This window comes from Vanessa atalanta, chromosome 3 (genome assembly GCF_905147765.1).
Source record: "Vanessa atalanta chromosome 3, ilVanAtal1.2, whole genome shotgun sequence".
Taxonomy (NCBI): domain Eukaryota; kingdom Metazoa; phylum Arthropoda; class Insecta; order Lepidoptera; family Nymphalidae; genus Vanessa; species Vanessa atalanta.
In genome coordinates this window covers 4,453,859-4,481,191 of record NC_061873.1, presented here as the reverse complement: position 1 = coordinate 4,481,191, position 27,333 = coordinate 4,453,859, and the positions used below count along the sequence as shown (strand labels likewise).

General features: G+C 31.6%; 3 protein-coding genes across 3 annotated transcripts; 2 read left to right on the top strand and 1 right to left on the bottom strand.

Moving 5' to 3' along the window:
- Nucleotides 1–2: 2 nt before the first annotated feature.
- On the bottom strand, nucleotides 3–19,671 carry LOC125077171 (rab3 GTPase-activating protein catalytic subunit). The gene is made up of 4 exons (XM_047689004.1): nucleotides 18,345–19,671; nucleotides 18,037–18,221; nucleotides 1,361–1,616; nucleotides 3–1,280 (listed from the first exon to the last, which is right to left on the bottom strand). Exons 1-4 carry the CDS (start codon nucleotides 19,587–19,589, stop codon nucleotides 519–521), a joined length of 2,448 nt encoding a protein of 815 aa, XP_047544960.1. The 5' UTR covers nucleotides 19,590–19,671; the 3' UTR covers nucleotides 3–518.
- Nucleotides 2,226–17,102, top strand: LOC125077170 (leucine-rich repeat and immunoglobulin-like domain-containing nogo receptor-interacting protein 1). Its single transcript, XM_047689003.1, has 5 exons — nucleotides 2,226–2,466; nucleotides 13,914–14,075; nucleotides 14,172–15,731; nucleotides 15,856–16,396; nucleotides 16,472–17,102. The coding sequence occupies exons 1-5, from the start codon at nucleotides 2,464–2,466 to the stop codon at nucleotides 16,729–16,731; spliced, it is 2,526 nt and encodes an 841-aa protein (XP_047544959.1). The 5' UTR covers nucleotides 2,226–2,463; the 3' UTR covers nucleotides 16,732–17,102.
- A 1,058-nt stretch (nucleotides 19,672–20,729) lies between the features above and the next one.
- On the top strand, nucleotides 20,730–26,614 carry LOC125077310 (CBY1-interacting BAR domain-containing protein 1-A). Its single transcript, XM_047689219.1, has 8 exons — nucleotides 20,730–20,866; nucleotides 21,551–21,710; nucleotides 23,740–23,889; nucleotides 24,673–24,897; nucleotides 25,317–25,355; nucleotides 25,424–25,543; nucleotides 26,200–26,310; nucleotides 26,513–26,614. Exons 1-8 carry the CDS (start codon nucleotides 20,730–20,732, stop codon nucleotides 26,564–26,566), a joined length of 996 nt encoding a protein of 331 aa, XP_047545175.1. The 3' UTR covers nucleotides 26,567–26,614.
- The last annotated feature ends 719 nt before the right edge of the window (nucleotides 26,615–27,333 follow it).

The following is a 27,333-nucleotide window of genomic DNA, read 5'->3' as shown; positions in this document are numbered from 1 at the left end:
GGCAAAAAAAAAGTAGGTAAAATTTTTGCGTTTTAGCGTTAAAATAAATATTTACATAACGAAATATATTCAATATCGTGTCGGTTGGAAATTTATTAAAATTAGAAATCATATTAAACATTCTCTTCACAAGAGATCAATTATTCCACAACAATTAACTCTTACGTACCTATATTGTAAAATTCCAACAATATTTTTTCTTAATTTATAACCAACAATTAGTACCAACCTAGCAGTTCTAGCTAACGATTATATAGAAATCTATCTAGTTTATTGACTCAATCTTTTATTCTATCTACTCATAAAAATATTGAACAATTTTGTAAATTTTGTTACTTAATTTTTGATTTTGTAACTAAAGAAATTATTAAAATTCAAAACATACGTACATCATACGTATGATATCTTTCAATTCCTTTAAATATCCAATACAAGTTATTTGAAATAAAATTTATTGAAATTGACTTTAGTATTAATCAAATCCATGAATTGTAACTGTCGAAACAACTCAAATGAGTCTATAAACAAACGGTACGTTCAGTGAAAGCACCTATTATAGTCATGTCATTAGAGAGAGCTGCGCGCATCACTTGCGGACCCACTTCGTCTTTCACCCTCAAAGTAAATTCACGACGTGTCGGTGCAGGCAAGGCGCCGCCCATCGCAGACAAAACCCTTGACCTTCCAGCAGCGTCCAAAGGCTTACCCTCAGCACTGTTCCCTAACACTTTTCGCACACAAATAGACCGGCAAGCTTCTTTTTCAGCTTCAAATAACTCTCTTGCGGCAATTTCAAAAGTACGTCTTTTATCTACTCCTCCTATTGATGAGCTTGTTGTGGAAGCTCCTTCAGACATAGCTTTCAAAGCGCCTGCCTTTAACAAAGCAGGTAATAAAAGTTCCCCAACAGCGCCTACTGATCTAGATCGAAGAAAATGTAACACTTGTTCTGCTTCCCTCGTTTCATCAAAAAGGCGTCGTTGACGACCCGCTGGCACAGGTCGCGCTACGTTCCACGCTTCGACCCAAGGATTCCCGGGTAAGAGCATACGGTCTCCTAAGGAACCACCGTCGTCTGGTTTCCAATCTCTAGGTGAATACCATCGCACAAAGTCACACAGCTCAGCTCCGGGATTAGCAGCCTTAAAGGCCTCCATATCCGAAAGAAGAGATGCGCTCATCATCCTTGCACGAAGCTCTGATGCCTTAGCATCGTCACCCAATCTCACCATCAATTCAGCATCCTCTTCTAATTGATCTTCAGTTTTAGGAGCCGGGTCCTGAATTTGATAAGGGTAATTACATATATATTTTAATTTTATTCAATAAAAATATAAAACCGAACTGTAACTGCATTCACCTGAGTCCGAGGAATATAAAGTGGGGCGCCATTTTTTAGTGTAGCGTCATCGAGTCTTTTCAAGCGTCCAACTGGTCGATCCCAAGGTAATTGGTCATCTGCTCCTTCTTCATCTGAGCAGTCGAAGAATTCCTCCTCAGATGAATTACCCGTTGCATTACTAGATCCTTCTTGGGCTTTTTTTATACAGCAATTCAATAATTGTAATTTCTGATGAAGCAGACAAGTCCGAGCATTTGGCGCGCCATCCACCATTCTAAAACCAACAAAATAAAATATTTATAATAGAAATATTTTACATTAAACTATATCTAATAAAAAAACTAACCGATGTACATACATATATTTATTAGATAACGAAATAATCTCTTAGTAGAATTTCGTTTTAACTTTCACATAAGGCGTTTTTAAGAAATTAATACATGACCTCGAAAAGCCAGCGAAAAAATCAAAGAATGCGCAACGACTATCACACTATACCAGAACATTTTCTCTTTCGTGTATGTAAATTTGTAATTAAGCAACTTCTTCGTTCTTCGATACCTAATAACATTGGAAAAGTAAGTATGTACGAGACACAATATACTTTATTTCAATTCGATTTACAGAATGATATTCCTTTGATTTTATGCCTTGGCCTACAATCTGTGCGAAGTAACGTAAGCGCTCGAGCACTCCGAGAACCGTTATCTATATTGAATTATAAATATGAAGCGAAACCAGAGAGCAGGGGCTGGCGTCAGAGCAGCAACTTTTTCAAGATGCTTAATGCCTAATCGGTCGCTGAACCGTTTGTTTACCGGAGTCGATGCGTCCACGGCAACTGTGTGTAGGTCAGGGCGAAGTGGTGGGGCCGTGCGCGCGCACAGTCCGACGCCAACGAGAGTCGCGCGCGCATCCATCCCACAGTCATGGGGCTAAACCGACCTAACCCTGCCTGACACTGTTACCAAAAGCTCGAATGCCTCGAAAGTGACCCCTTTCCCACTGTTGTGAACCGATTATGAAAGTCTGTGAATACGCAAAATTTTAACGTGACAGTGATTGTAAAAAGTGGTCAGTTTCATAGGATATTTGGAAAAGTGAAAAGGAATTTCAGCAATATGGTAAGAACGCAGAGAAAACGCGCCCGCAGACTGAAATGTATAATTTCTATAACAAGTATATTACCCGTCTGAAGTAAAACGCTACATTGTGAAAATAACAAATATCATAAATTAAGTGATAGCTCATTAATGGTATACTTAAGTCTGTCAACAACAGGGCTTATTGTTAACTGATACGTACGAAAACTTAGTTGAGCTAAAAGCTTTTAATATGCACTGTCATAACTCAATTAACATCATTGAGTTATCTTAGTAATCCAACATACTACACAGAGGTTTTGATGTTCACTATACGTTAAAGTAACGGTATTTGATTACTATGACACATTTGTGTATAAAACATGACACATTTGTGTATAAAACATAATTTAAAAAAAAAAAAAAAAACATTTATAAAATCATTCAATAAGTCTTTACAATTTTAATTTTTCATATTTTTTTAATAATTTAATTTTATACAAAACTCATTATTTGAAAAACCTTAGTGAAGAGTAGTAGAGTAAACACAATTAGAGGGTAAGCTGTTAACCGCCACTTTAGGTATTTGTTATTTGCAAGTTTAATCGTGTGTTACTAATAAGTACTTCGTAAGTCTAACTCGACATGGCAATGCCTTTCTTCAGTTTGTAGTATTATTTTGAGCCTTTATTGTGAAATAGTACTCGTTCATGTTCACTTATACTTCGCAGATAAAAACACGAATGGCTTAAATAGTTATATATAATATATTTAATCTTATTAAAGAGACGAAATATCCAAATTATCGGATCAAACGATAAAAATACATTAATGATGTTATGTTAAAAGGCAGTATAAACTGTTTAATACAAAATTAATTTATTCAAATTTCTCATATAATTGAAGTTCTAATACATAAAAACGAAACATTTATTTTATGTTGATAAATAGTTTCTTAAATATTTCGAACGTCGTCTGCATCTATAAGTCAATGAACAGGAAATGTGGAAGGTAACAAAACTCATGAAAGGCGTTCTTGGATTTTCATTCATTCATCAACGTCGCGATATTTCCGCAAATTTCACTAAAGATCAGCAAACGGACAAAAACCCTATGGCGTCGAACCCGAGACAATAGACAGGGTAACTGTGTCGACGTGTACTCGCCTAACGATTCAGCGGCGCCTACGTTGTTGTCGTCGCCGTGGGACCGCTATTGTGACTAGCGTAGATTACTTTATAGTACGGTATTAAGCATTCGAGACATATATTCATTCATGAAAAGTAGCTCTACATTTTATTATAGGAGCAAATTTCAAATCTTATCGTATTTTTTTGCTATATTATTCTATTATTGGAATAATGCTGCCACCTGGAGCCAATTATTTAAAAATTTTAACGAAAAATATCTTTGAATATGCTTTCAGTAAACAGACATATATATACATACGGTCTGCAATAGTCCCTTAAACTTAAGAAAGTGACGAGTGAGAGTGAGTCACAATAAAATGAAGAAAATATTACTTGAGGTAACATAATGTCACTTTAAATATAAAGATCGCTTACTACTACTTTTTTATAATAAATAAAAAAACGGTACAATTTAGTTTCATCTTGTTATTATAATAGATAACCGCTCGGGTAAAATAAATAGAACTAAACATATAAATTTACTAACTGCGTACGCCTTGCGCGAAATTATCATTTTCTGAATTCACCCGTAAACGTCAAACATGACCGTCCATTGAACAGTGATGTCACTGAATTTCATAGATTTAATATCAAAATATCTCAATTATACGAATTTTGCAGATATATTTTATTGACAAAAATCATTATTTTACAGTAATTGCTGTCAGACAGTAGAACTAAACTAAGACTTAAAACTAAGTACACGATCAAAGTTATTGTAGATAGTATTAAATGTGTAAACCCACTCCAAGACTATGTCCATCAATATTTTATGATACCGTCTGAGAGTATGATGGCTCATAAAATGACGCAAACCGTCACCGTGTTAATTAAATAAACAATACTTTAAGTTTTATGAAGTTTTTACTGCCGGCGCTTCTGGTTGTACTTATTGGAAAAGTATTGAAGTTACGTAACAAGTATATTTGATAACCATTTTATAGGACATTATATTTTTCGACTTAATCTTAATATGTTATCCCACTCCGCAACTTAAGACAATGCCCCCTTAGCTCAGTTGTGATATTGACTTCTATGTGATTATTACGATCGTTATGTACATAAATATGAATGACATACACATTTTTGTCAAATTTCATTAATAGCAAGACAAATTTTCTTTAAAAATTAGTAATTATGTTATCAAAGCCAAATTACTGCATCTTCAACATTATGATTCATCTGTATAATCAGATTGCGCCACCATTGCGTGCACATTTGATTCAATTGCTCAGTCAGAACAAGAACTAGCCTACCCGACTTTGAAAAACAAGGACTATACTATGTTTTTTAAATGACATACACCAATATACAATACCTATTATCTCATAACCTACTTATAATATATCACAATCATAACATACCTACCCTTTGGAAATGAGTCTATATTAAGAGCAAAGTGTACACGGCAATTTTTATTAACAGAACATTTCAAAAATGATAACATTTTTTTATAAGTTAATTGTGCGTAATTAATTAAAATTGAACCAAAGGTTTTATTTATTTTATACAACTAAGTTTTTTTTTAATAAGAGAACATCATATTATTTAAATAATATGAGTGTACAATATAAACAACAATTTTCGAAATAAATCACCAAAATTATATTAAAAACCGCATTAAATTCAATCAAAATAAGTTTTTACTATTTATAGATTATTTGTCACCATTGCTGTATAAATGTAACAACATATAAAATGATGATATTTTCATTTCAATCGCCATTAAAAAGTCAAGTAAATTGTTTAAAATCGAAATATATCATATTCGACTCGATTCGTTTCGATTCATATATTGGGTTTTTTACATTATATTACAACAAAGATAAAGTAAATACAATATAAATATGCATTATTGTACACGAATATATAAAATAACATACTCAACCTTAAATTTTACGAAAGTGTTAACAAAAGGCAGTCTTATCGATTATCGATCAATAATACAGTTAAAAACGATCTCTTTCAGACAGCTTAAGTGTTAATTAAAACGAAATAATACAAATGATTTAATTTTCATAACGTAAATGCGAATCTATAATTACGCTAACTTAATAACTTTAATACAATAATTATCGACTTCACCGTTGTAGATAACAAACTTTTCAAATATGAAATCATCAAAAATTTCGATAACACAAACGTTATAATTATTAGAAACTTCGAGAAATTGCCTAGTTTTCGAAACCGGTTATTTTTATGCCAAAATAAAATATCTCTTTCACTTTACGCTAGACTTTAATAAAATGGCTAAGAAATTAGAAATTTAATTTTATTGATAAGTAATCAATGCATGCAGTCGACATTCATTTGAATAATTTATAAATATATAATTATTTATACTTAAATAAAATATCAATTTAGTATTATTTACGTGTTAAAGCAATCTCGTCGGTGTTTTTATATTATTAGAAAACAAACTCAATTATAGAATATACCTGCTTAAAGACTCTTAAAAGTATTATTAAATTGTCATCTTTCATTTTAGATATTTATTATACCAAAAAGAACTGGCGCATTGGCAAGTTCATCCGGCTTAGTTAGTCAGATTATATAATTACATTTATATAACCCGCATGAAAATCAACGGATACTAGTTCTACACTTTTTATAATATTATAAAATCTTAATGATTACTTAGTTCTATCACACGGTTTTAACCCTTACATATAACGATATGTAAGGGATAAAACCTCAGTACCGTAACCGTAATAAACCTTTTTCAGAATTGGAATATCAAATGAACAAAAAAACATCAATAGTTTCTATTAGAGATGAGTACGTACAATCAGAAAAACTCTTCACGTAATAACATAAAATATAAATATATTTTAAAATTATCGTTCTATCATGTGAATAGATTCCGATGTTAAAGCATCTTTTGCTAGTTTATTGAACTCAACAGGTGCGAAGCGCTGTGCATCAGCACCGTGTCACGTTCCTTATAAGATTGATGAATACCAATCATTATAGCCATTAAAGTTTAGAACCAATGTATCTAACGTCTTTTTTTCTGACAAGAATTCACAGATAAATCAGAAGATAAATGAGAAAATTCCATAACGACTACATAGACATTTCATGCAATTGGAAAATGAATTGTGACTGCATCCAATATTAATTTTAATTTTATATGATTAAAATAATTTTAAATTTGTACGTACTCACTAATTTTTAAAAGTAGCACTGTAAACAATTTCAGTTATTTTATATTATTTTTGAAATACATTACTTAGGGTAATTATTAAGCCTTTTATGAATATCTCTTAAAAAGTTAATAAACAATGAGCAATGGCCATACTTAAATAAAATAAAAATGTTATTTAAATATTTTAAATGTACCTGTACTACATTGTCAATGAGGCGCTACATCTATTTAAATAGGCTATAGAAAGTTATTTTCATAAATATGACCCACTCACTTTCGCACCTTCGTTTGATATTAAACCGTTAAAACTGATGTGACGTTAAAATCCATAGCATTATTGCTACAGATAAAAAAGGCAGAGAAAACAAGTAAGTTTAAATAATGTTACCTGCTGTTAGTGTTGCTGTACCTATATCGCGTAAATTTAAGATCGCAACATTTCCTCAATAGACGTTTTTCTTTTTTTTTAATCGACTTCAAAAAAGGAGCCTCTTCCTTCAAAACGTATGTATGTAAGCAAGCCTTTACGTCCGCGATTTTCTCAAAAATTACACATCCGATTGGAATGGGGTTTATGTTGAGAAATGCATCTTTTTCCAGGGAAGATTTTAGTGTATATTATATTAGGATCTTATGAAGATCTTGGGACATAGATAGAAACTCCTCAATAAACAAATAGCAAATTTATGCATTGTTTTCACCATTTCATAACCTAACAGGTTATAAGTTAAACAGATGTATATAGGACACGTTCATTTTTAGTTAGTTAATTTCCCCAAAAAAAAATTATTAAACTTAGAATTTAAGTTACAAAGAAGATATTGTCATTATAAAGAGCCACATTTCGTTCAATGTTTCGTAGCTGACCTATAAGTACCATTTAAAGTGGCACCAGAAAATTTTATGATTAGGACTGGTTTACTAACAAAGCTAACGAGATCGAGAAGAGGCAGTATCATACCGTGTCCGTATAATTATGTGGAACGGTAAGACGAGATGGTCGCGCGTCGCTCGCCATCGCGGCCGCGGCTTTTACGCCGAGCCCCCACTCATCATTAACGCATCACCGCATACCTTGCTTTTTACTCACATTCCTGTTACGAACGAATGTATATTTGTCTCTTTTGTAAAAAGTTAATTATTATCTACAAACGAATAGTATTCAGGAAATACCTAAAACAGAACTTATATTGTGGAAAAATATCGTACTAATTATACATACATTAACTATAATAACATCGCATGAATGTTTGAAAAATATTTTCAAATATTAAGTTATTACTATTTACGTAAATGGAAAACAATAATTTATTCAAACAAGGAAAAAACATTTAATCTACGAACTTGTAATAGGTATCACTTATATTGCAATTAATACCGTTTATAACTTATTAACGTTTACATTATACTGGTATCGCTTATTGTATAATAAGAACCACGCCTTGAATGTTGCCATATTTATAATATAATTACACTAACAAGATTGTACAGGATGTTGCACAAACTTAAAATCGGGGATATCCAATAAAACTTCCCGTCAGTTTAGTCAGACGTAATTACACGTTAACATTCAAGATTTATTAATGTCCATTACCAACAACCGGTTAAATAATTGCAAATATTTGATCTATTTATAATAAATGTTATAAATATCGAAGTAAATTGTCCTCTTGATCAATTGCAGCCATGGCGACTACTTTCATATTTAATTATATTATAGTGCACAAGTGTGTGCGAAGACACAGATGCACACCCGTAATTTAAAGCACGTTAGTGTAACAGCCTGTATATGTCCCAGTGTTCGACCAAGGCTCTATCTACTCTGAACCAGCAATCTGCACTAAATGTTTGTGTTTACACGTGTGGAAAGATAACATCCGACACATGCAGATTTCCTCATAATGTTTTCCATCACCACGAGCACGAAATTAATTATAAACACAAATTAAGCACATGAAAAATCAGTGGCTGCTACCAAGGATTTCTTGAATACTCAACTTCGAACCGAGACTTTCAAGATTATGATAGACGAGCGAGCCAGTTACATACTAATAACCTAGCGAATTGTACCTAAACACGTTACAGAGTCGTGAAAAACATTGCCAAACTGACGCGATTTTCATGCATTTAAATTTTAAATCCTTTAAAAATACGACTAGTTCGTTAAATACAACATAATGATAAGTTAGTAGTTATAAAGACATTATAACTACCGTAACCATCTTATGACAACTATTAGTTTCTAAAACAACAAGTTTCTAAAATATTAATAAATATATTTTGAAAATAAAAAAAACTGAAATTAATGATATGCGCCGTAAAATGGTAAATATTTTACTAAGTAAACAAATGTTATATTTGAAAACCATAGAGAGGTATGAAATTTGAATAGTTTCAATAACAAAGAATCAAAGTTGAAAACATTAATTGCTGAGTCATACTTTGTATACGATTTATATTTTGAGTAATAATTGAATTCATCTGTTACCGAACAAATTAAATTTGCTTTTTTTTATTTAAATCAGATTATCATAATAATATGTTAAGAATGAACAATTATTCTTATATATTCTGTTATAATTATATTTACATATATTTATTTTGTGTATCCTGAAAAAGGTTCTAAAATTGCGTCAAATTTGCCTGATATTCAGATAAGGGTTTCAGGTGAAAAACTTTCCGGAAAAATCGAAATTGCTGTAAAATATATTAATTATATTTCTTTTATAACGAATGTTATTTATAACACACGGTATGATCCCGCCGCTAGTCGAACGCTACTTATAACGTTTTACATGCGTGGGCATTAGGTATAACACGAAAGGCTTTCATTGACAAACTCCAATTCCTTATAAGTTCAACACGTGTTATTTGTGTCAAATTCAAAAGTTTCAAACTCTCGAACTTTCGATGTCTTCCCTCAATTTATGGAAAGCAAAATAAAGAAAAAGATCTAATAATATAGAAGATTTTATGTATGATTTACCGTGATCAAAATATGTTGAAAAATATTCCTGATATAGGTCTTCTATTTTCCTAATATTACTTATAAAAAATACTCTAGTCTGAAAAATTATTTTAAGAATAAAATTTGTTTCGTATTCAGTATTAAATATTCGGAATGGTGATAAAAAACTTAACGACGTCAACTAATCACACTAACAAGACAAAATATAAGAACGCAACTGTATAGGGAGACGCGCTTTCTAAGCATTCTTTGTAACAAAATGATTGGCATTCAAGATACGACAAAAATACAGTATAAATTTAATATAGAAAATATTATTTAACTTCAATTATTTGTAAATATCTATAATAGATGTTGTTTTTTTAAAACAATTCCCCACTCAGTCGTATGAGTTAGAAAAAAGAAAATCTTTGTTCTGCTGACAATACAATCTAGTAAAATAATGATTATTTGATAAAAATTGCCGCCCTTATAACAACCCAATTTAAAAAAAGGTATTATTATATTTTAATATATGTGCAATACGATTTTACATAAAAATGTAATGAAAACACTTTTACATGCCATACAATATTAAGTAAACTATATTAACTTCGCACATTGATTTCGTTTGATTCCAAAATATTTTAAGCAATAATAAGATATATGAATATGTCGTCCACACCGATTTCGGCCACAGGAACGAATCTGAAGAGAGACCAGCCAACTACGCAGGACATATTGTAGTGCACAAATACAAATACAGGCGCACTCTCTATTCCCTCACTCTAATAATCCGAGACGGCAAATCCGATTCTACCGGATAGAGTTCAGGCGCAGAACCAAAGCTGTACATGATTTTCGAGGCACGAGAGTTTATACAATTGCAAAGTCCAGGCAACGGGTTGTTACTGAGAAATATTTGGTGCAAAATCCAATTCAACTATAGACAATAAGATAATTACAAATATTGGAAAGCAATAACAAACTGGTAAATCTTCATTCGTATCGGATTAATTCATTTCAAACTCTAAACCGAAGGCGGCAATTTTTGCGTAAAGAATTTTTTTTAATAAAAATTAAGCCTCTTTTGTTTCTTTTAAGTAACTCATAGACATAAAACTATCGTGTAGAATCCATTAAAAAAAAACAATATGAAAGGAAATCATCAACGTGGTGCAGATTTTACTGTAAACATTTTGAAACGTAATTTTAAATTCAAAGTTATCTGTTATAGTTTTGGACGCGTTCGCTTGGCAAAGCACAAAACCTTTATATGGCCTGTGAAACACTATACATTATACATACTTAAACTATCATTATTCCCCATATCGTCAATGCACCATTAACCTTGGAAACAAAGATGTCACGTCCCTTGTACAATAGTTAGACTGGCTCACTTACTAACAAAACAATGACGACGGGCTTGCACAAAGCCTTGCCACCAATTTATTACAATTAATATTATAGTAAGTAACATGAAATGCATGGTTTTGGAAATCCTCAATTCCTCACTGTTTTATTTTTTACCATTTACTTTTGACTTATTATACTCCCAAATATATATTGAAAAATTTAAACACTAAGTATTTTTATTTTAAGACTGAACAAGCCTAAAATTTATTTTATTTATTAAATCGCAGCATTCATTATTCTTTAATAGAAAATAATGAATACTCAATACTGATACACGTTTGTTTATATTATATTAAAGTGGATCTTTCTATCTCATTCACTACATTTCATATGTAGTGAAAAGGTTAGGGGTCAGAAGGATTTTGGCCCGCCTGAATGCGTAACAATCGGTGGCGGACTTCACGCAGACGCATGATTAGCCCGATCATCATTCCCCATTGTAACCTTTAGAAAGATCGGACTGACTTGATTGTCAACATTACTTATAGCTTGCAGGTGAACCAAACGATAGCGCGATGTAAAAGACACACAACGCCATCTATTACAGTATCCTTGAACTAATTCATTTACAGAGGTTATCTTAGTATTGATACTGATTACTATTTCTGTCGACTTTAAAAATAGCTATAATAATATTTTGCTTTATTTTACCAACTACCTCGGTAATATCTATTTGAGTTATATTATCGCTATTTTATGAATCAATTACATATTAGATATTTCATTAAATAACAAAAACTAGTAGGTAAGTTAGTCTTAAAGTATCTGAACTATTATTTATGTATTACAGTTTCTACGGCAAACCAATTTGGTAATTAATAATTGTATGTCTTGCATAATTTTCATAATAACAATATGTATTATAAAAATTCAAATAAAATAAAACTAAATAATTCAACGTATCCTTTGTCAAAATCGCGATGGTAAATCAATTGAACTTGAATTAAAATGATATATCATTAAAAGATAAATTGTTTGATAATATAATAGCCGATGTATAATAATAATAATATTATACGAAGTTATGCTTCATATATTTAAAAAAATATATATTTATGTTTTAGCGGCAGCCAAGCCAATTGCATAGACTTTTTACCAATATCAGACTTTTACATTTTTTTGTTTTCATCGCGAAAGGCCTTTTTTAGTGAGTATTGTGTGTGTTTACCAAAAGTGTAGTTTACCTAAAAGAGAACATATGATGTTGAATTGTTAAAATAATCGGTATGTTTCAATGTACTTGATATTTGATTCGTGATAATAGCTTGCATATAGGATAAACATATTAATATATATAAATGTATATGAAAAGGTTTCCGGTGGCTATTAAACTATAATAAACACGAAAATATTTGCAAAATGTAAGTAATAAGTATGAACCGTATCGCGTAAGAAGTAAAAGTAATTTTTGTTTAACTGTCGAAAAATAATATACAAAGGAACATGAAAGTGAACCATGTACATCTCACTCTCACGTCGTCGTCTAAACTGAGCCGAGTACCGTTATCGGCGAAATCGGATGACGGTTGACTGTTGACTCGGCTAAATGGGCCAGTGGTACAAGCTCTACGGCCCCGTCCAGTTGCAAACGTTAACGCTAATTTAAACTTGAATAATTCGAAAGTTAATTTCTCAAAGAGTCGCGATACAAGCTCAATTAATTAAATGCCAAAAGTAAAAAAGACTTTTGCTTTCCTACGAGTATTTATACCTGTTGCCGAATAACAATATTTGCCGTTATAATCGATTATTTGTAATTGATTGTTTTGACTGTTTGCGAAGATGACATTAGGTGGATTTTAAATGAAGATTCTTCATCCGACCAAGCGTAATTGACGTTATATATATTTAAATCAATATCTTACCCGACGGTGATGGAAAAACTCTTTAGGAAACATATGTATGTTTCCGAAAAAGACCCATGTATGTCGGGCGTAATTCATGAAAAACGGCATCTTCCGCATTGTATACGCTGTAGAACAAATCGCTTTATGTAAAAAGGAAGCAATTCCAGCTCATTACGTATTGCATTTTTTTAATACGGATTACAACAAAAGGTACATATTATTTTTTAAATTTACATTTGGGAAATATTATAATCAGTAACATTGATATATAAAATTTAATACGAGTATAAGGCCTCGCGATTCTTTTTTATAAATTAAATTTACGTAAAATTACTGTAAATTCTATTGTTAGTATAGACTCATTCATAGGAATATAGTTGCGATTGCCTTAGCACCCAGAACAATTTGTACATGAAATTTTGACGTGTTTACTTACGTTTTAATATTTTTATGACATAAACATATTCATGAGACATCGATAAATAAAAATGTTAAACCGTTAAAGAAATTGTCAACCTACAATGAAAACAATAGTACGGGCATGGTCTGCTACACAATAGTCACGTATTAAACATTACTCGTGCAGGGAAAGCCAGTTTTCCGGACTAGTAGCTCGAGGCAACTGCAATGCACTTCTCTCTTCAACGGTCCGTGCACCGCTTGATTGCGGTTTATCACTTTAACAGTTGCCACTTTATCGGACCGTCGACATACCATCGCCATCGTACTAAATAATTATCAAAATTTGCTTGAATAATCAATACCTTCAAGCATCATCTAACTATCAAATTTATGGAGCACGGTATAGCCGCAACTAAATGTATAATACCGTTATAGATTTTTATAGATTCACTAAAAACGAATTATAAGCAATATACTGCACAACTTTTTCCAATTTAAATTTAAAATGTTTTGAATAAAAAAAAAATGTTTGTTTTCAGGAAAAACACACACATCCTCGATTCCGGTTGTTGCTGCCACTGCTTATGGCTATTTTTCATTGCACGCACGCACAGTGCCCTTGGACCGATTTGCCAGAATTACAAGCAACATGCGTATGTGCTTTTAACCTAGCCAGACAAATGTCTGTACAATGTGATCAGGTATAATATGACGAAATACAATTATAAATTAGATAATACAATTAGTAACTAATCTAAGCATTATTTTTGTTCTTAATAATGTAATATCTTTTACAGGTCGATTTTCCAACTTTATTATCGACGCTGAATTCAAGTGCAAGGAAAATATCTATAGATCTTCTGTATATTAATAATTCTACAATTCATTCAATAACCGATGAAATGTTTATAAATTTAGCGATACACAACTTACAGATATCGGGATGCAGAGTAAAAAAAATAGAAAATAATGCATTCAAAGGTCAAGGCCAATACTTAAAGAATCTAAACCTGCAGGACAATGAGTTGACCGAAGTGCCAGTAAAGGCATTAAGAATTTTAACAAATTTGTCTTTGTTGGACATTTCCAAAAATAAAATAACATATATCGCAAACTACTCTTTTTCGACTCTTCAAGAACTAACAACACTCAAAATATCTGATAATAATGTAACATTGGCACCTCAAGCATTTGCTGGATTAGAAAGTTCGCTGAAAAACTTAAATCTCAAGGGAACGAAGCAAAAAACTGTACCAGAGTGTATAAGAGGACTACGAAGTCTTGCCTTTCTCGACCTCTCACAAAACAGCATAAGAGAACTACCCGGACCAGAGGGCATAAGTACTTTTGAAGGATTGGACTCATTGACCGCCCTCAATCTAGAAAGAAATTTATTAGTTAATTTAGAAAAAGATGCGTTTTACGGCATAAAAAATACATTAAGTTCACTAAGTCTATTAAACAATCTATTACCAGAATTTCCCACTGAAGCTATAGCTACATTATCGGATTTAAGAGTTTTGGATATAGGGTTTAATTTACTTAATAAGTTACCTACAGATGCTTTTTTAAAAAATCCTTCAATAACTTTATTGGCATTGGACGGAAATCCACTGCGAACTGTTGAAGAAAAAGCATTAGCGCACCTTAATCACAGCCTTAGAGGATTAAGCCTTGGTGGCCGCTTTTTAAGTTGTGATTGTCGATTACGATGGATAATTGAATGGATTCGTAACGGGGAGCTACAAGTTACTTCACGTGAAAGAAACCCTCAATTTTGTGGCAGTCCGTCTCATTTCCGTGAACGTGGATTTTATAGTTTTGAGCCCAACGAACTTATTTGTGAACATGATTCGAATCTAACTGTAAATGTAGAAACAACGGTTGTGAATGAGTCCAATGTAAGTCAAACTACAACACCGATGCCCTCTTCTACTTCAGCTGATTTACAGTCAAATTATTCCTCTACAACAACGTTCGGTACCCCAATACGCAACATTACTGAAACGACGACTTCTAGAACCACAATTCCTACAACGACGACTATTGCTAATAAAACAAACAAAACTCCAGCTTTGCGTCCAGCTGCACCTACATGGCGCCATGCTCCTAATCAGAGACCACCATTGGTAATGAACTTCCCCCAACAGAAACCAATCATTGACGATTCAAATGAAGTTATAGTAAAAAATGCTTACAGACAAGATAACTCAGTAATCATACAATGGGATTCAAATGTTGCTAATATACTAGGCTTTCGTGTAGTATATCGATTATTTGGTGATAAGAGTTTTAAGCAAGGACCACCTCTTGAAGCAAGTGAAAGAGAATTCAAAATTAAAAATGTTCCATCTCAGGTATAATCATATATTATAATTATGCATATTTTTTTTTTATATATAAATGTAGTATTGAATTTGCTATTTGGCCAATTATTTTAATACTTACACGCAGTTGAAAACATGTGCATGTTATTTACAGGAATGTATCGTCGTCTGTGTAATTTCATTGGAAGAAGTTCACGTTACTCCAGAAACAGTGCCATACTCACAGTGCCGTGAAGTACGCACTGTATCTGCTGCTGCAACTAATATGGACAAAATCACTATAGCAGCCAGTGCAGCAATATGTGGAACAATTGTAGTTGCTGTTCTAGTGTTCGCCGCCGCATCACGTCGCCGTTCTCGTACCGTACATCGGTTACACACACAGTTACCAGAGAAAATTCCTAATCCATGCTGCGGGGGATTTAACGGGACACCAAGTCCCAGCGGACCATTATCGTCACTAGCCACGCTAGGCGCATTTGGAAAGCAACGTGAGTGGGACCAAGTGTCAGCTTATAGTGCACGATCAATACCCAGAGCACGTTCTTATACCGAACCCGCGGCTCCTGAGCCTTTGCCAGGTCGACCAGGAAGAGCACGTTCCTTAGCCGACGGGCAGTCACAACATAGTTATTCACATTCCGGCCGATACGGAGCTCCAGCATATCCGGGAAGCTTATTAGGATCAAGAACTGGTATACAGTAATTTTATTTTCTTTAATATTAATTGTAAAATTTACAAATATACTCAATAGTCTTATTCGTTTTAGATCTACGACAATCTCGACAATCATTGGGCGCAGCATCGGAACGAGCATCGCGTTTGTCGTTGAGCGGGGCAGCAGGCGGTGCTACTAGTGGCACTGCCGGTTCTAGAAGACGACCGAGGTCGAGATCTCGTCCTGCCAGTCGTTATAGTGTAGGTTCACTAGGATTAGGCTACTGCGATACTTCAGACAATTGGACTGACCATGATATGGATATTTATATGGCACGAAACCCAACAAGGGGTGGCTTGGTTCCATTATAGCGTGCAGGAAATACGGTGTGGGGTGATCTAGGGTGGCAAAATCCAAAACAATTAAAAAAAACTGCTCAAGTCTCGAACTGCACTCATGTGGCTCACACCTGCCCACACCGGCACATTCATCATCACGGCCACAAACATAGAAGAAAAAGTCGAGACGTTTCTTGATTTAAACTGAGACTGTTTCAATGGAAACCAACCTACCTATAGTTAGAAATGTACATTAGGGTTTTCAAAGTTTTCAATTCAACCAATTTGGAGTCATAATTATTTCTAATTTGACAACAAATTATTCTTCAATTATAACATATCCCATAATTATAGTTTTAAAATTGGTACTGTTACAGAAATACTTATGAGTAAAAAAAAAAATACACAAATAGACAATTTTTTTTAAATTATAAATTAGGCTTGTAGGAAATACATATGATGAATTCATTGGATTCCCATCGCAATTTTGAAAGATGTTTGTGATTTTTTTCAAAACAAAATAACCATCATCATGATGTGGTAAATCATTACTTTTATATATTATTATTTTGACATTGTTGAAAATTTGAAATTGGATAATCTTTATTTTAATTATTCTATTTTTTTCAACAGTTTTATTTTATTTTGTAAAAGATATATTTTATATTTACAATTTTTACCTATTATTTGAATATGACTACAATGCCTAAAATGTAATGTGCCCAATAATAATTTTGTGAAGTGTATACTTTATGCTAAAATATAACCAAGCTTTCCGACTTTACAAGTAATTTAACATGATTAGTTGAATACATACTATATGCATGTGTTTTATTATGCATTCAATTACTCTAAAATGACTATTTTTATTGAGGCTCATTTTAAATTTGGACTAAAAGAACCAAACGAGTGACTGTTTGTTCCAAGCTTGAACTGTATTTAAAAATAGAAAGTTAGAGTTAGATTGTATTTTTCGTTTAATTTGTTGTATATAGTTAAATTATTTAAGCCATTAAATATTATAATGTAATTAAATATAGCTAAATGAAGCTCAATCCAAATGGTGCTATTGAATATTAAGCAAATGTTTAATGTATTTTTGTAAATAAATTAATTTATAAAGTTTATACCACCCAAATGAGTTTTGTTTATTTGTTCATTTGTTCAAGTGGAAAAATATTTCTACCTTAACAACATGAAATCATTGTTTAATAGAAGTTTAAGTATTTGCAAATGGAATCTTAAATATAATGAAAAATATCTTAAAAATAAATATTGCAAAATCAAGTCTTGTTTATAGCATATGTATTGAGTATTACTGTACTTGGTTTAACTTACCCAGGCACAAGTATTCTGTGCTCCCATCTATATTGCAGCTCTTGTGTAAATTCATACCAAAAATGAGCCAAATAAGGCAGTCCTCCAGCATCCATCAAACGAGCAGAAGTAACTGATAACCTCCAAACAAGACCATCTTCAGGACTTGTTTTTACATAACTGCACAACTTGGTTTCATTTATATCCTGAAAATATGATTTATTCATTTATATTACTGTGATAATTATATTGGTTATATTAGTTAGAGATACTACATAATAAGTATATATTGTTGTTGCTGCTATCCCAATAAAAATAATAATACAAACCTTCTTACTTTCTGCATCTAATCTTTCAGAATAAGGAAAAGTATTATCCTCAACGGCATCAGGAAATACATAATACAATAAAGGCATTAACAAATCATCTGTTATTGGCCCCTTGAATTCAGATATTTGAGTATTTCTTCCCACTGCAGCTTTAACAAGTTTGGATATTGTGATAGGTGCTTCTGTAATCTTATTTAAAGGATTAACCAAGCCCAAACTTCTACTCAATCCTAATGTGTCCATCAGCAGATTATTATTATCTAATAAATTCATAATTTTTCCAATAATTTCTGACAACTGACAACTTAAATTATTTCTTAATGTTAAAGTTATCGTCCACATGGGTGCCATAATAGGATCTATATCAGAAAATGTGGAAGAATCAACTATAGCACTTTCCCGGAAGTGAGGCCATATTGCGTTAAGAAGTGCACTGTGCAATGGATTACTCTCAGACCCAAAGGGCAGCTCTATTAACTTTTTGACATCAAAACCATCAATTGACAAGAACTCATTAGAATGACTTCTTTTTCTCCAAGCAAAAGAATCAGAATCTTTTAATTCATATGAAAATTTTGTAGATATTACAACTGCATCGAGAGGTACAGGTGAAGATATTTTAGACTTAAATAAACTTACAAGGCCACTAAGATGAGAGCACTGATTCGAAATACGCTTTAAATGAATAATATCATAACTCATTTTATACTCATTATCTTCATATATTCCTAAGTAAATATGTTGCCAATGCTCCCTTATTTTCACAAAGAATGCAACAGCACAATCTACATTAGCAAAAGCAATATTAACTGAACTCATAATGAGCTTGATAAGACTACCGTCTACAAGTGGAGATTTAGGACACAACATTAAGTATCTTTTTAATCCAAACCAATGAGAAACTGGATAAGGGCTACCATCTAAATCATCCATAAAGTTTGTGGTCGCACTCCAAAGTCCTTCTTGTAGTTCTGTTAACAAAGACTTTTCGTCGTTTTCTACCTCCTGACTTTTAATAGATTCGAGTGCATGATATGATAGCGTAAAGTAAAGTCCTCGAAATTTTAATTCCTCTGATTTTGTTATCCACCTTTTTGAATATTCTGAACAACTTTTAGAGACTTTAGATTTTGTCAAATGCCATTCAGAAATTATCTCTTCTATACGAGCAATAAGTACTTCCCATTCCGAAGCTGTTGTAAAATCTTGATGATAAATATCATATTCATCTATTTCTTCATTCATTTTATTTTATTGTTTCTGTCTATACTATTGATAAAGTCTAGATGTGATTGTGATTTGTGGATAAACAGAATACAGCTGTGATGTGACGGTGACAAAATGCCAAATTAAGTCATCAAAATGTTTCCATTGTAATAAAGTGAGAGTTGCCAGGTAATGCCTTGAATATTTTAGGAATTATTCAAAGACTACTGAAAATCTAAAGCAAAAACATCTAAATAGAAAAATCTTCAAATAGAATCTTAACAGAAGAACATCAAGGTAATACTAATTTTTTAAATTAATTTGACAGAAACAATTTATGGCGAATGAAATCTTGAAAATATGTAGAAGCATTGTTTTTCATGTTAATTTTGTTAGTTCTAGTATTTATAATTCTAGATTATAATACTAGAACTAACGTCCCTAACAAGCCCAAGTATTATACTTTATTTTAATGTAAATATCTTTTGAAAGTCATGACTTAAAAGGACCATTATTTTTTATAAAAAAAAAATTACGATTTTTTTAAAGTATTTATAATAATTATTTATTTTTATGCTAATTACTCTAATTAGGCCAAATTATATATTAAAAATAGGTTATATAGACGTAAAACAATTTTGTAAGGTTTTAAATATAAAATTAATAATTTCAATACTTCACGTATGTACACTTTTATTTGAATAGGTAAAAGATTAATCTGAGATTGTAATTGTCTCAATCAGACAGGTGGCAAACAGGCTAGAAGCTCATCTTATGGAGAGTATTATCTATGATGACTACCACGACCCGTGAGTATCTGCAACACGGGGGAGCTTGCACTGTGTACTAACTACTAAGAAATATGTCAAATGTCAATTTCAAGAATATATAATTATATAGATAAAATAAGCTTATTTTATCTTGCTATCCGACAAATTTAAATATTTATTTCTCATTATCAAAGAGAATATTTTTATATTTTGTCTAGCGTTGCCGAATTTGTCAGTTTAGAAGATTTAGGGATTTTCAACTGCATTTTTAAGGGAACAAAATTTAAGCCCTAGCGACACTCCCTTATCGTTACCATGGGAACTAGGTGTATATAGAAAACATACACAAAAACAAGTTTATAAAGTGTGAAATATCACAAACTCAAAATATTGAATAAAATTGGATAAAATGTTTAGAGGAGATAATTCGCATTCTTTAAGTTATGAACAACAAGCGAAATTTATTCAAGATCGCATTTCTAGTGTAGAAAAGAATTTTGGAGAATTATGTGTTGGTTTTGGTGATTATACGAGAAAAACTGCTAGGTAATATTTACTTAATAATAAGCTACCTCAAGTAAAGGTTAAATGATACTATTAACACTGTAAAGAGAAATATCTTTGTGTACAGAAAGTGTTTCTTAAAATGAGTGAAATAAACTTTAAATGGCACTACAGGAGCTAGATGCTAAAATGGTCTAGCCGAACTCCCATATCGAAACTACCCCTAATTGGAACCTATATCGGAAATTACGCTATGTCGTAGAGGATACTGATAGTAGTTTATCGAGTGGACATTAGCTCTATATCTTAGTTAGTCAAAAAGCTATTTGAAAAAAACCTTTCCTTTCTCTTTCTTGACAATGACATAATATACTACATTAGCAGCCCGTAAATGTCCCACTGCTGGGATAAAGGCCTCCACTCCCTTTGAGGAGAAGGTTTGGAGCATATTCTACCACGCTGCTCCAATGCGGGTTGGCGGAATACACATGTGGCAGAATTTCGTTGAAATTAGACACATGCAGGTTTCCTCACGATGTTTTCCTTCACCGCCGAGCACGAGATGAATTATAAACACAAATCAAGCACATGAAATTTCAGAGGTGCCTGCCTGGGTTTGAACCCGAAATCATCGGTTAAGATGCACGCGTTCTAACCACTGGGCCATCTCTGCTCTACTACTAATAAATAATCTACTACAAAATTATTAAATCACCACTTTAACAGATTACGAGATATGGGTGACGAATTGTCTAAAATAATAAAAGAATATGCAAACAACGAAATCGTCAACAAGTCTTTGAGTGCTGGTCTCGATAACTTGTCCATAACACTCACAGCAGTGGAAGAGTACAGGAACTGTGAAGTTCAGCGCCTCGAAGCTAAGGTTATTAATTATTTACATTGTGACATCGTTTATTAGTAATGATAAAGATGTTTTCGTTAAAATTTTAATGTTCAATTCATACATTTTAATTGGTTAATTTTATTCGTTTATAATATTGCAAATCAACGAATTATACATATTATAACTTTTCTATATAGACAAGTATATATTGACCTAGTAATATTAAATTGAATTCCAATTTCTAATATGTATTTAGATATAGTTAATCTATTATAATAATCCTGTATTCATATAATTTATATTAGGTACAGCAGAGATAAGTATCATGTTATATATAATGATATTAATATTTTTGAGGATTGTCAATTTTATTGTAGACGCGATTTCGATCTTCACCTTCGACTAAATAATTTAATACAATCCGTCAATAGGCTCTTTGACTGGTTTTTAAAATCCATTTTATATTATTTAGTAGAGGTTAAGGAACTCAGTAAAAGTTGTGTTTTTTAATTCTAGTACATATTTGCTGAAAAATATCAAATTAAAAAACGAATATGGCGCTGCAATTGGGTCAGTGACATCACTTGCCTGTATTGTAATCTGTGGCACATATAATCCAAATACAGTAGGCAAACTAGGTTAACAAGCAAGTGACGTCATCATAAACCCGACCAATCAGGAGCGTTTTGTGCCACATAACAAACGTTTAAAAAAATGCATTATTATTGTTGGATTTTTGAATAAATTAATTATTATTTTCAACTTTAGTTAATAAATAACCATTTTTAAACTCATAATATATACTGTTTACAATAAGTGATACTTTATTTTTCGCATTGTCAAATAGCCTATTGTTGGTCAGATCAAGAATTGAATGCATCAATCTCATTAATAAATTCATATATTTAAAGTAATGTGCGTAGGACATAGCCTATTACAATGTAAGTAAGAAAATAGATAAACAAACCTTATACTTACGTATTTTATGCGATTTGCTAATAACTCTCCTATTTTTTGCACTGCCCAGAGTTTAGATGAATATATCTTTATTTATAATACAACTCTATTACACTTAACTCCTTATTTCCACATTAATTTTAATTCCAAAATTCCGATATTTATTTCGTCAACGTTCGATAGACATTTTTTCGCAAATCCATTGTCAATAGCATAGATTAATCAAGCTCTCGACCAATGATATCACGTCAATTGGCTGTTAAATGTTTTTTATTTAGCTTTTTTCCTCTTATGGTTGGAATAGAGTATATGGTTGGAATAGAGTATAAAGATAGTCCCGGGGGCCACAGGTGGCTAACCGGATCGGCCTCCGAAATCATTTTATTGACTACAACTTTTATCAATCCGCAGCAAATATTTGATAGCAACAAGAATAGTCTTAGCACTAATAATAGCCTCACAGTTTACTATACCTGACAAAACTTAACATAAAAAAATAGGTATTATATTTTGATTATTATTTATTATGAATTCTACTGTTAGTAATTAAGTATAAATAAATATGATTTGCGTATATAAAGCTATTGTATTAAGGTCGTGTCGTGTTCTTGTTTTAAACATACTGTCTGTGCAAACATTTTCCATTCCGTGCATACAGTAAAGCTACGTAAATATTTATTTTTTAAATTACAAAATTGAAATACTATTACCCACACAAAAACTGAAGCCAAAATATATATAATTACAATACATAGACACATTAAGTAGACAATTTTATATTATAAACGATAGTACTTTATAATTATTATATTATACATAAACAGCAATACATTTTAATTGTGTTTGTGTTGTAACTGTTAGGATTTTTGTATTTGTATCTCCACAGACATGTTGTCCATGCCTTTGGTATAACTTATATTTAATTAGTATTTGGTATAAAAGTGTGCCTGTATATTTTAATTACCAGGGATTAAACAGTCTAATATTTAGGATTAAAATTTTGTTAAATCTTTAAGAATTGTAAATTAGATATATGTAAGTATATACATAATGAATTTGAAATTCTTATAATACGTACTGGTACGATCAAGATAAAATAATGTATCCGCAGGTTATAGGAGAGCTTTGTCAATATGAAAGTATCTGCAAGCATGCGAGGGAGGAACTAAAGCATACCATGAACGTGAGAGAAAAGGAAATGTCCAGAAAAAAAGTTTTGGACAAAGCTAAAGAAAGACAACCATTCAATAGGCAGCAAGTAGTATGTTAATTCATTTTAATTAGTTACTGTTTTATATTATACTAAACTTAATTTATATAAAAACAAAATGCAGAGTGTGAAAGTTTTATTGGATAAGAATTATATTCCTTATTGTTTGTTGATGTAACGTAAACCTGATTAGTTCAGGTGTTGGAAAAAAACAAGTTGCGATTGAATTTTTTATTAACGATTTAATTAAATTATGAAACATCAATGAAGTCGTTAAAAGAATAAAATATATCAGAGTATCGCTTTTTACTATTAGGGTCCTTACAATGATCTTAGAGCTTCTAAACATCAATTTCAATACCTAAAAATTTATAACTCTTTTCAAAATATGAATGGAAGACTAAAAAAAATATTATAACTATTACATTGCAAAGTGACGGCCTAGGGGTTAGGACACATGCATCTTAATCGAAGATTGTGTATACAACTCGGAAGCATCACTAAAGTGACACATGCTGAGTTTATGCTTATAAATCAACTCGCGCTCGGCGGCAAAGCAAAACCGCTTGAAGAAATTTGCATGCGTTTGATGAAAATCTGTCACCAATCCGCATTGCGTGGTGAGATTAGGGTCTAGCGAAAGTTCTGACTATCAAATTAATCATGCGGTAGTTTGCCTTCCCTAGCGAAATTTAAAGGAAAATAAAGAAATTCTTTAATTCTTTCTCAACATAATTAATATAATATATTAATTTTCACTTTTGTATGATACATCTAATAAATATGCAGTCTATTTATCATTCGTTTTATTAAAAATGTGCTTTTTGTAAATAGACTTACGCAGAATCAGAGTTATTGAAAGCTTCCGCGGAAATGTCGCGCACGGCGAAAGGTTTAAGCGAACAAACGGAATTCTTCGAAAGACGCAAATTGCAACAACTGAAAACACTACTCTCAGATTTCGTGATGATCGAGATGACGTTTCATGCGAAGGCAGTGGAACTGCTCAGTGTCGCCTACCAACAAATAGCAGATATTAACGAAAAGGCGGATTTAGAGGTAAGGCTCTATTTTGTTTTAAACTTTCCTTTTACAAGTCTACATATTAACTCACAAATACCTATATATCACCATTTTGTAATTATAAAAAATAATAATAGTATTATCTACCTACTGCCATCACTAAACACATAATATCGACATATATCCTCACAAAATATAATTCTTGTTTGAAGTGTATTATTATATTTTAAATACTTTTCAATATTTGATCACAATGACAAAATACCCACTGATTGACTCGACTACGATTACCTTTTTAATAGTAATTAAAATTAGTGGTGAGTTCACCACCTTTAATTCAACACCTCATTTAATTCATTAGACTTCTTAAATCCAAATAGAATTCCAGTAAATATTGTAGATACTAATTAAGAAAAGAATACATCATATTTAACTTAAAACTTTTTTTTACAAAGTTGTTAGTAACAGGTCTTTCTGATCAAGAGGAACAAACGGTAAATATCTCTTTTTTAGTTTAAGTTATATTGTTAAACTTATTACAATGAGAACTTTTTATTTATAGAACTTTAAAAAAAAATTACGATCGCCGGAGAAGCAAGTGAGTACAGGTATATCAGTGAGATCATCATCTTTGGCATCACTTTTGAATCAACAGTCACCGTTAAAGGACGAAGACTCAATGGTGAGGGTTATTTGAACCACATAATAAATAGATATTAACTGAGTTTGTGCTTTCGGTATTATGTGTCGCTAGATATAATTAGTTGACTTATGGAATATATCTCTAATAAAAAGTCACTTTCATCTTTGTGTGACGTTTTTCTCTTTTTTTATTGTTCATTTATAATTTAATATATTTACTAAAAAGTACAGTTACTTACTTCTCTAGCGTTTGGTGATTAAACAAAGCAAGTCACTACATTTTTTTTGTGGTTGTGACACCCAAGGAATTCTGATTATTCTCTTCTTTCTACAAATTATTATTAAGTAATTTAAGTGCGCCAATGAGGCAATGACTGACTACAAAAGTTTGGCCAGAAAGGTCACACTTGATGCGCACCGCACATACTTGTAGTTTGACTAAAATAAATCTACTAACAGATTATTCGGCATTATTGGTTTCGCAATTTTTTTTATTTTTAACGAATATTCAACCGCATTTTCGAAACTCTTTTTTTTTCGATACCGCGTTATTATTACGAATACAAGCAAATCTTACCTTAGCCTAACCTAAAGGTATCCCATACAGGAATTTAAAAATATCCTAATATATTAAATTGAGGACTAACCTTACTTTAAGTAACTTCCTAATAAATTATATTTTATTTTATTATACAGCGTTTAGGAAAGTTGCGTTCTCCAGAAAATAATAATTTATCTAATAAAGCGAGATCGAGCTCGTTAGCTGCCTTGATAAATCATTCTTCATCAAAAGAAGAAGATACATCGGTAAATTTTTATATATTTTTTCTTCTTGTCGTCTAAAATATTTACTTCTTATTTTATTAAAAAAAGTATGAAATTTATAAGAGGTACAAGCTTTATTGAATAAACTGGAGACAATCTACTCTGATAATTGAAGTAAACTCAATTCTGAAATTTATTAACAAATAAAATTATCTTGTAATCGAATGTTATTTTATCTTTTCAGGATACGGAAGGCTCTACAGATCATAGTACTTCTGAGGAAACAGAATCGCGTTAATAATATTGTTTGTGTGTATAATAGTTTTACGATTAATAAGACCTAAAAATATTTTATCTACCTATGTTTACCTACTTGTGTTATAATTACGTAACATTTTTTATTCTTTATCTCATAGAACAGTATAAAATCGTATAACTTTTTTTCTTATTATAAGATAAAATATAAACTATACATATACCTTTGTTCTTTATTCACTGATTCCTTAAGCCTACCTGTGTTACCTTGAGTACCTTAGCATTTATTTTAAGTTTTTATTCTAATGTAATATGCATTACACGTAATAACAAAATGCATTATAATTATGCCACTTTATAATAGTCATCAATTTAGGACGTCTAAAAAATGATTACATTTATGTTTCTTGGTTTTTTTCCATGATAAATTCAGCCAAGGACTGAATATATCATAAAAAAAAATTAATAAAAGCGTGAGCAAATTACACAGCAATAATTTTATATTAAAAAAAAATAAGGTCTTAATCTATAAAGTTTTTACTGATTCAATAATATAAGGCGTCAATTTAACCTATCAGCATCGATTCGTATAATGCATGGTTTGGTGTGTACGTACTATATACATCGTAAGCAAAAAGCGATAAGTAGCTATCGCATGCTCTCAACTGATGCAATCTTTTTTATAGCTAGACTCTCGAAAGTCGCAGCTGATCAGTTGCAGTAACATGTTTTCGCTTACTTGAACAATAAAGATACGAAAGCTTAATCCATGCAAAACTGACAATTGACGTGTATGCAAATGCATACATA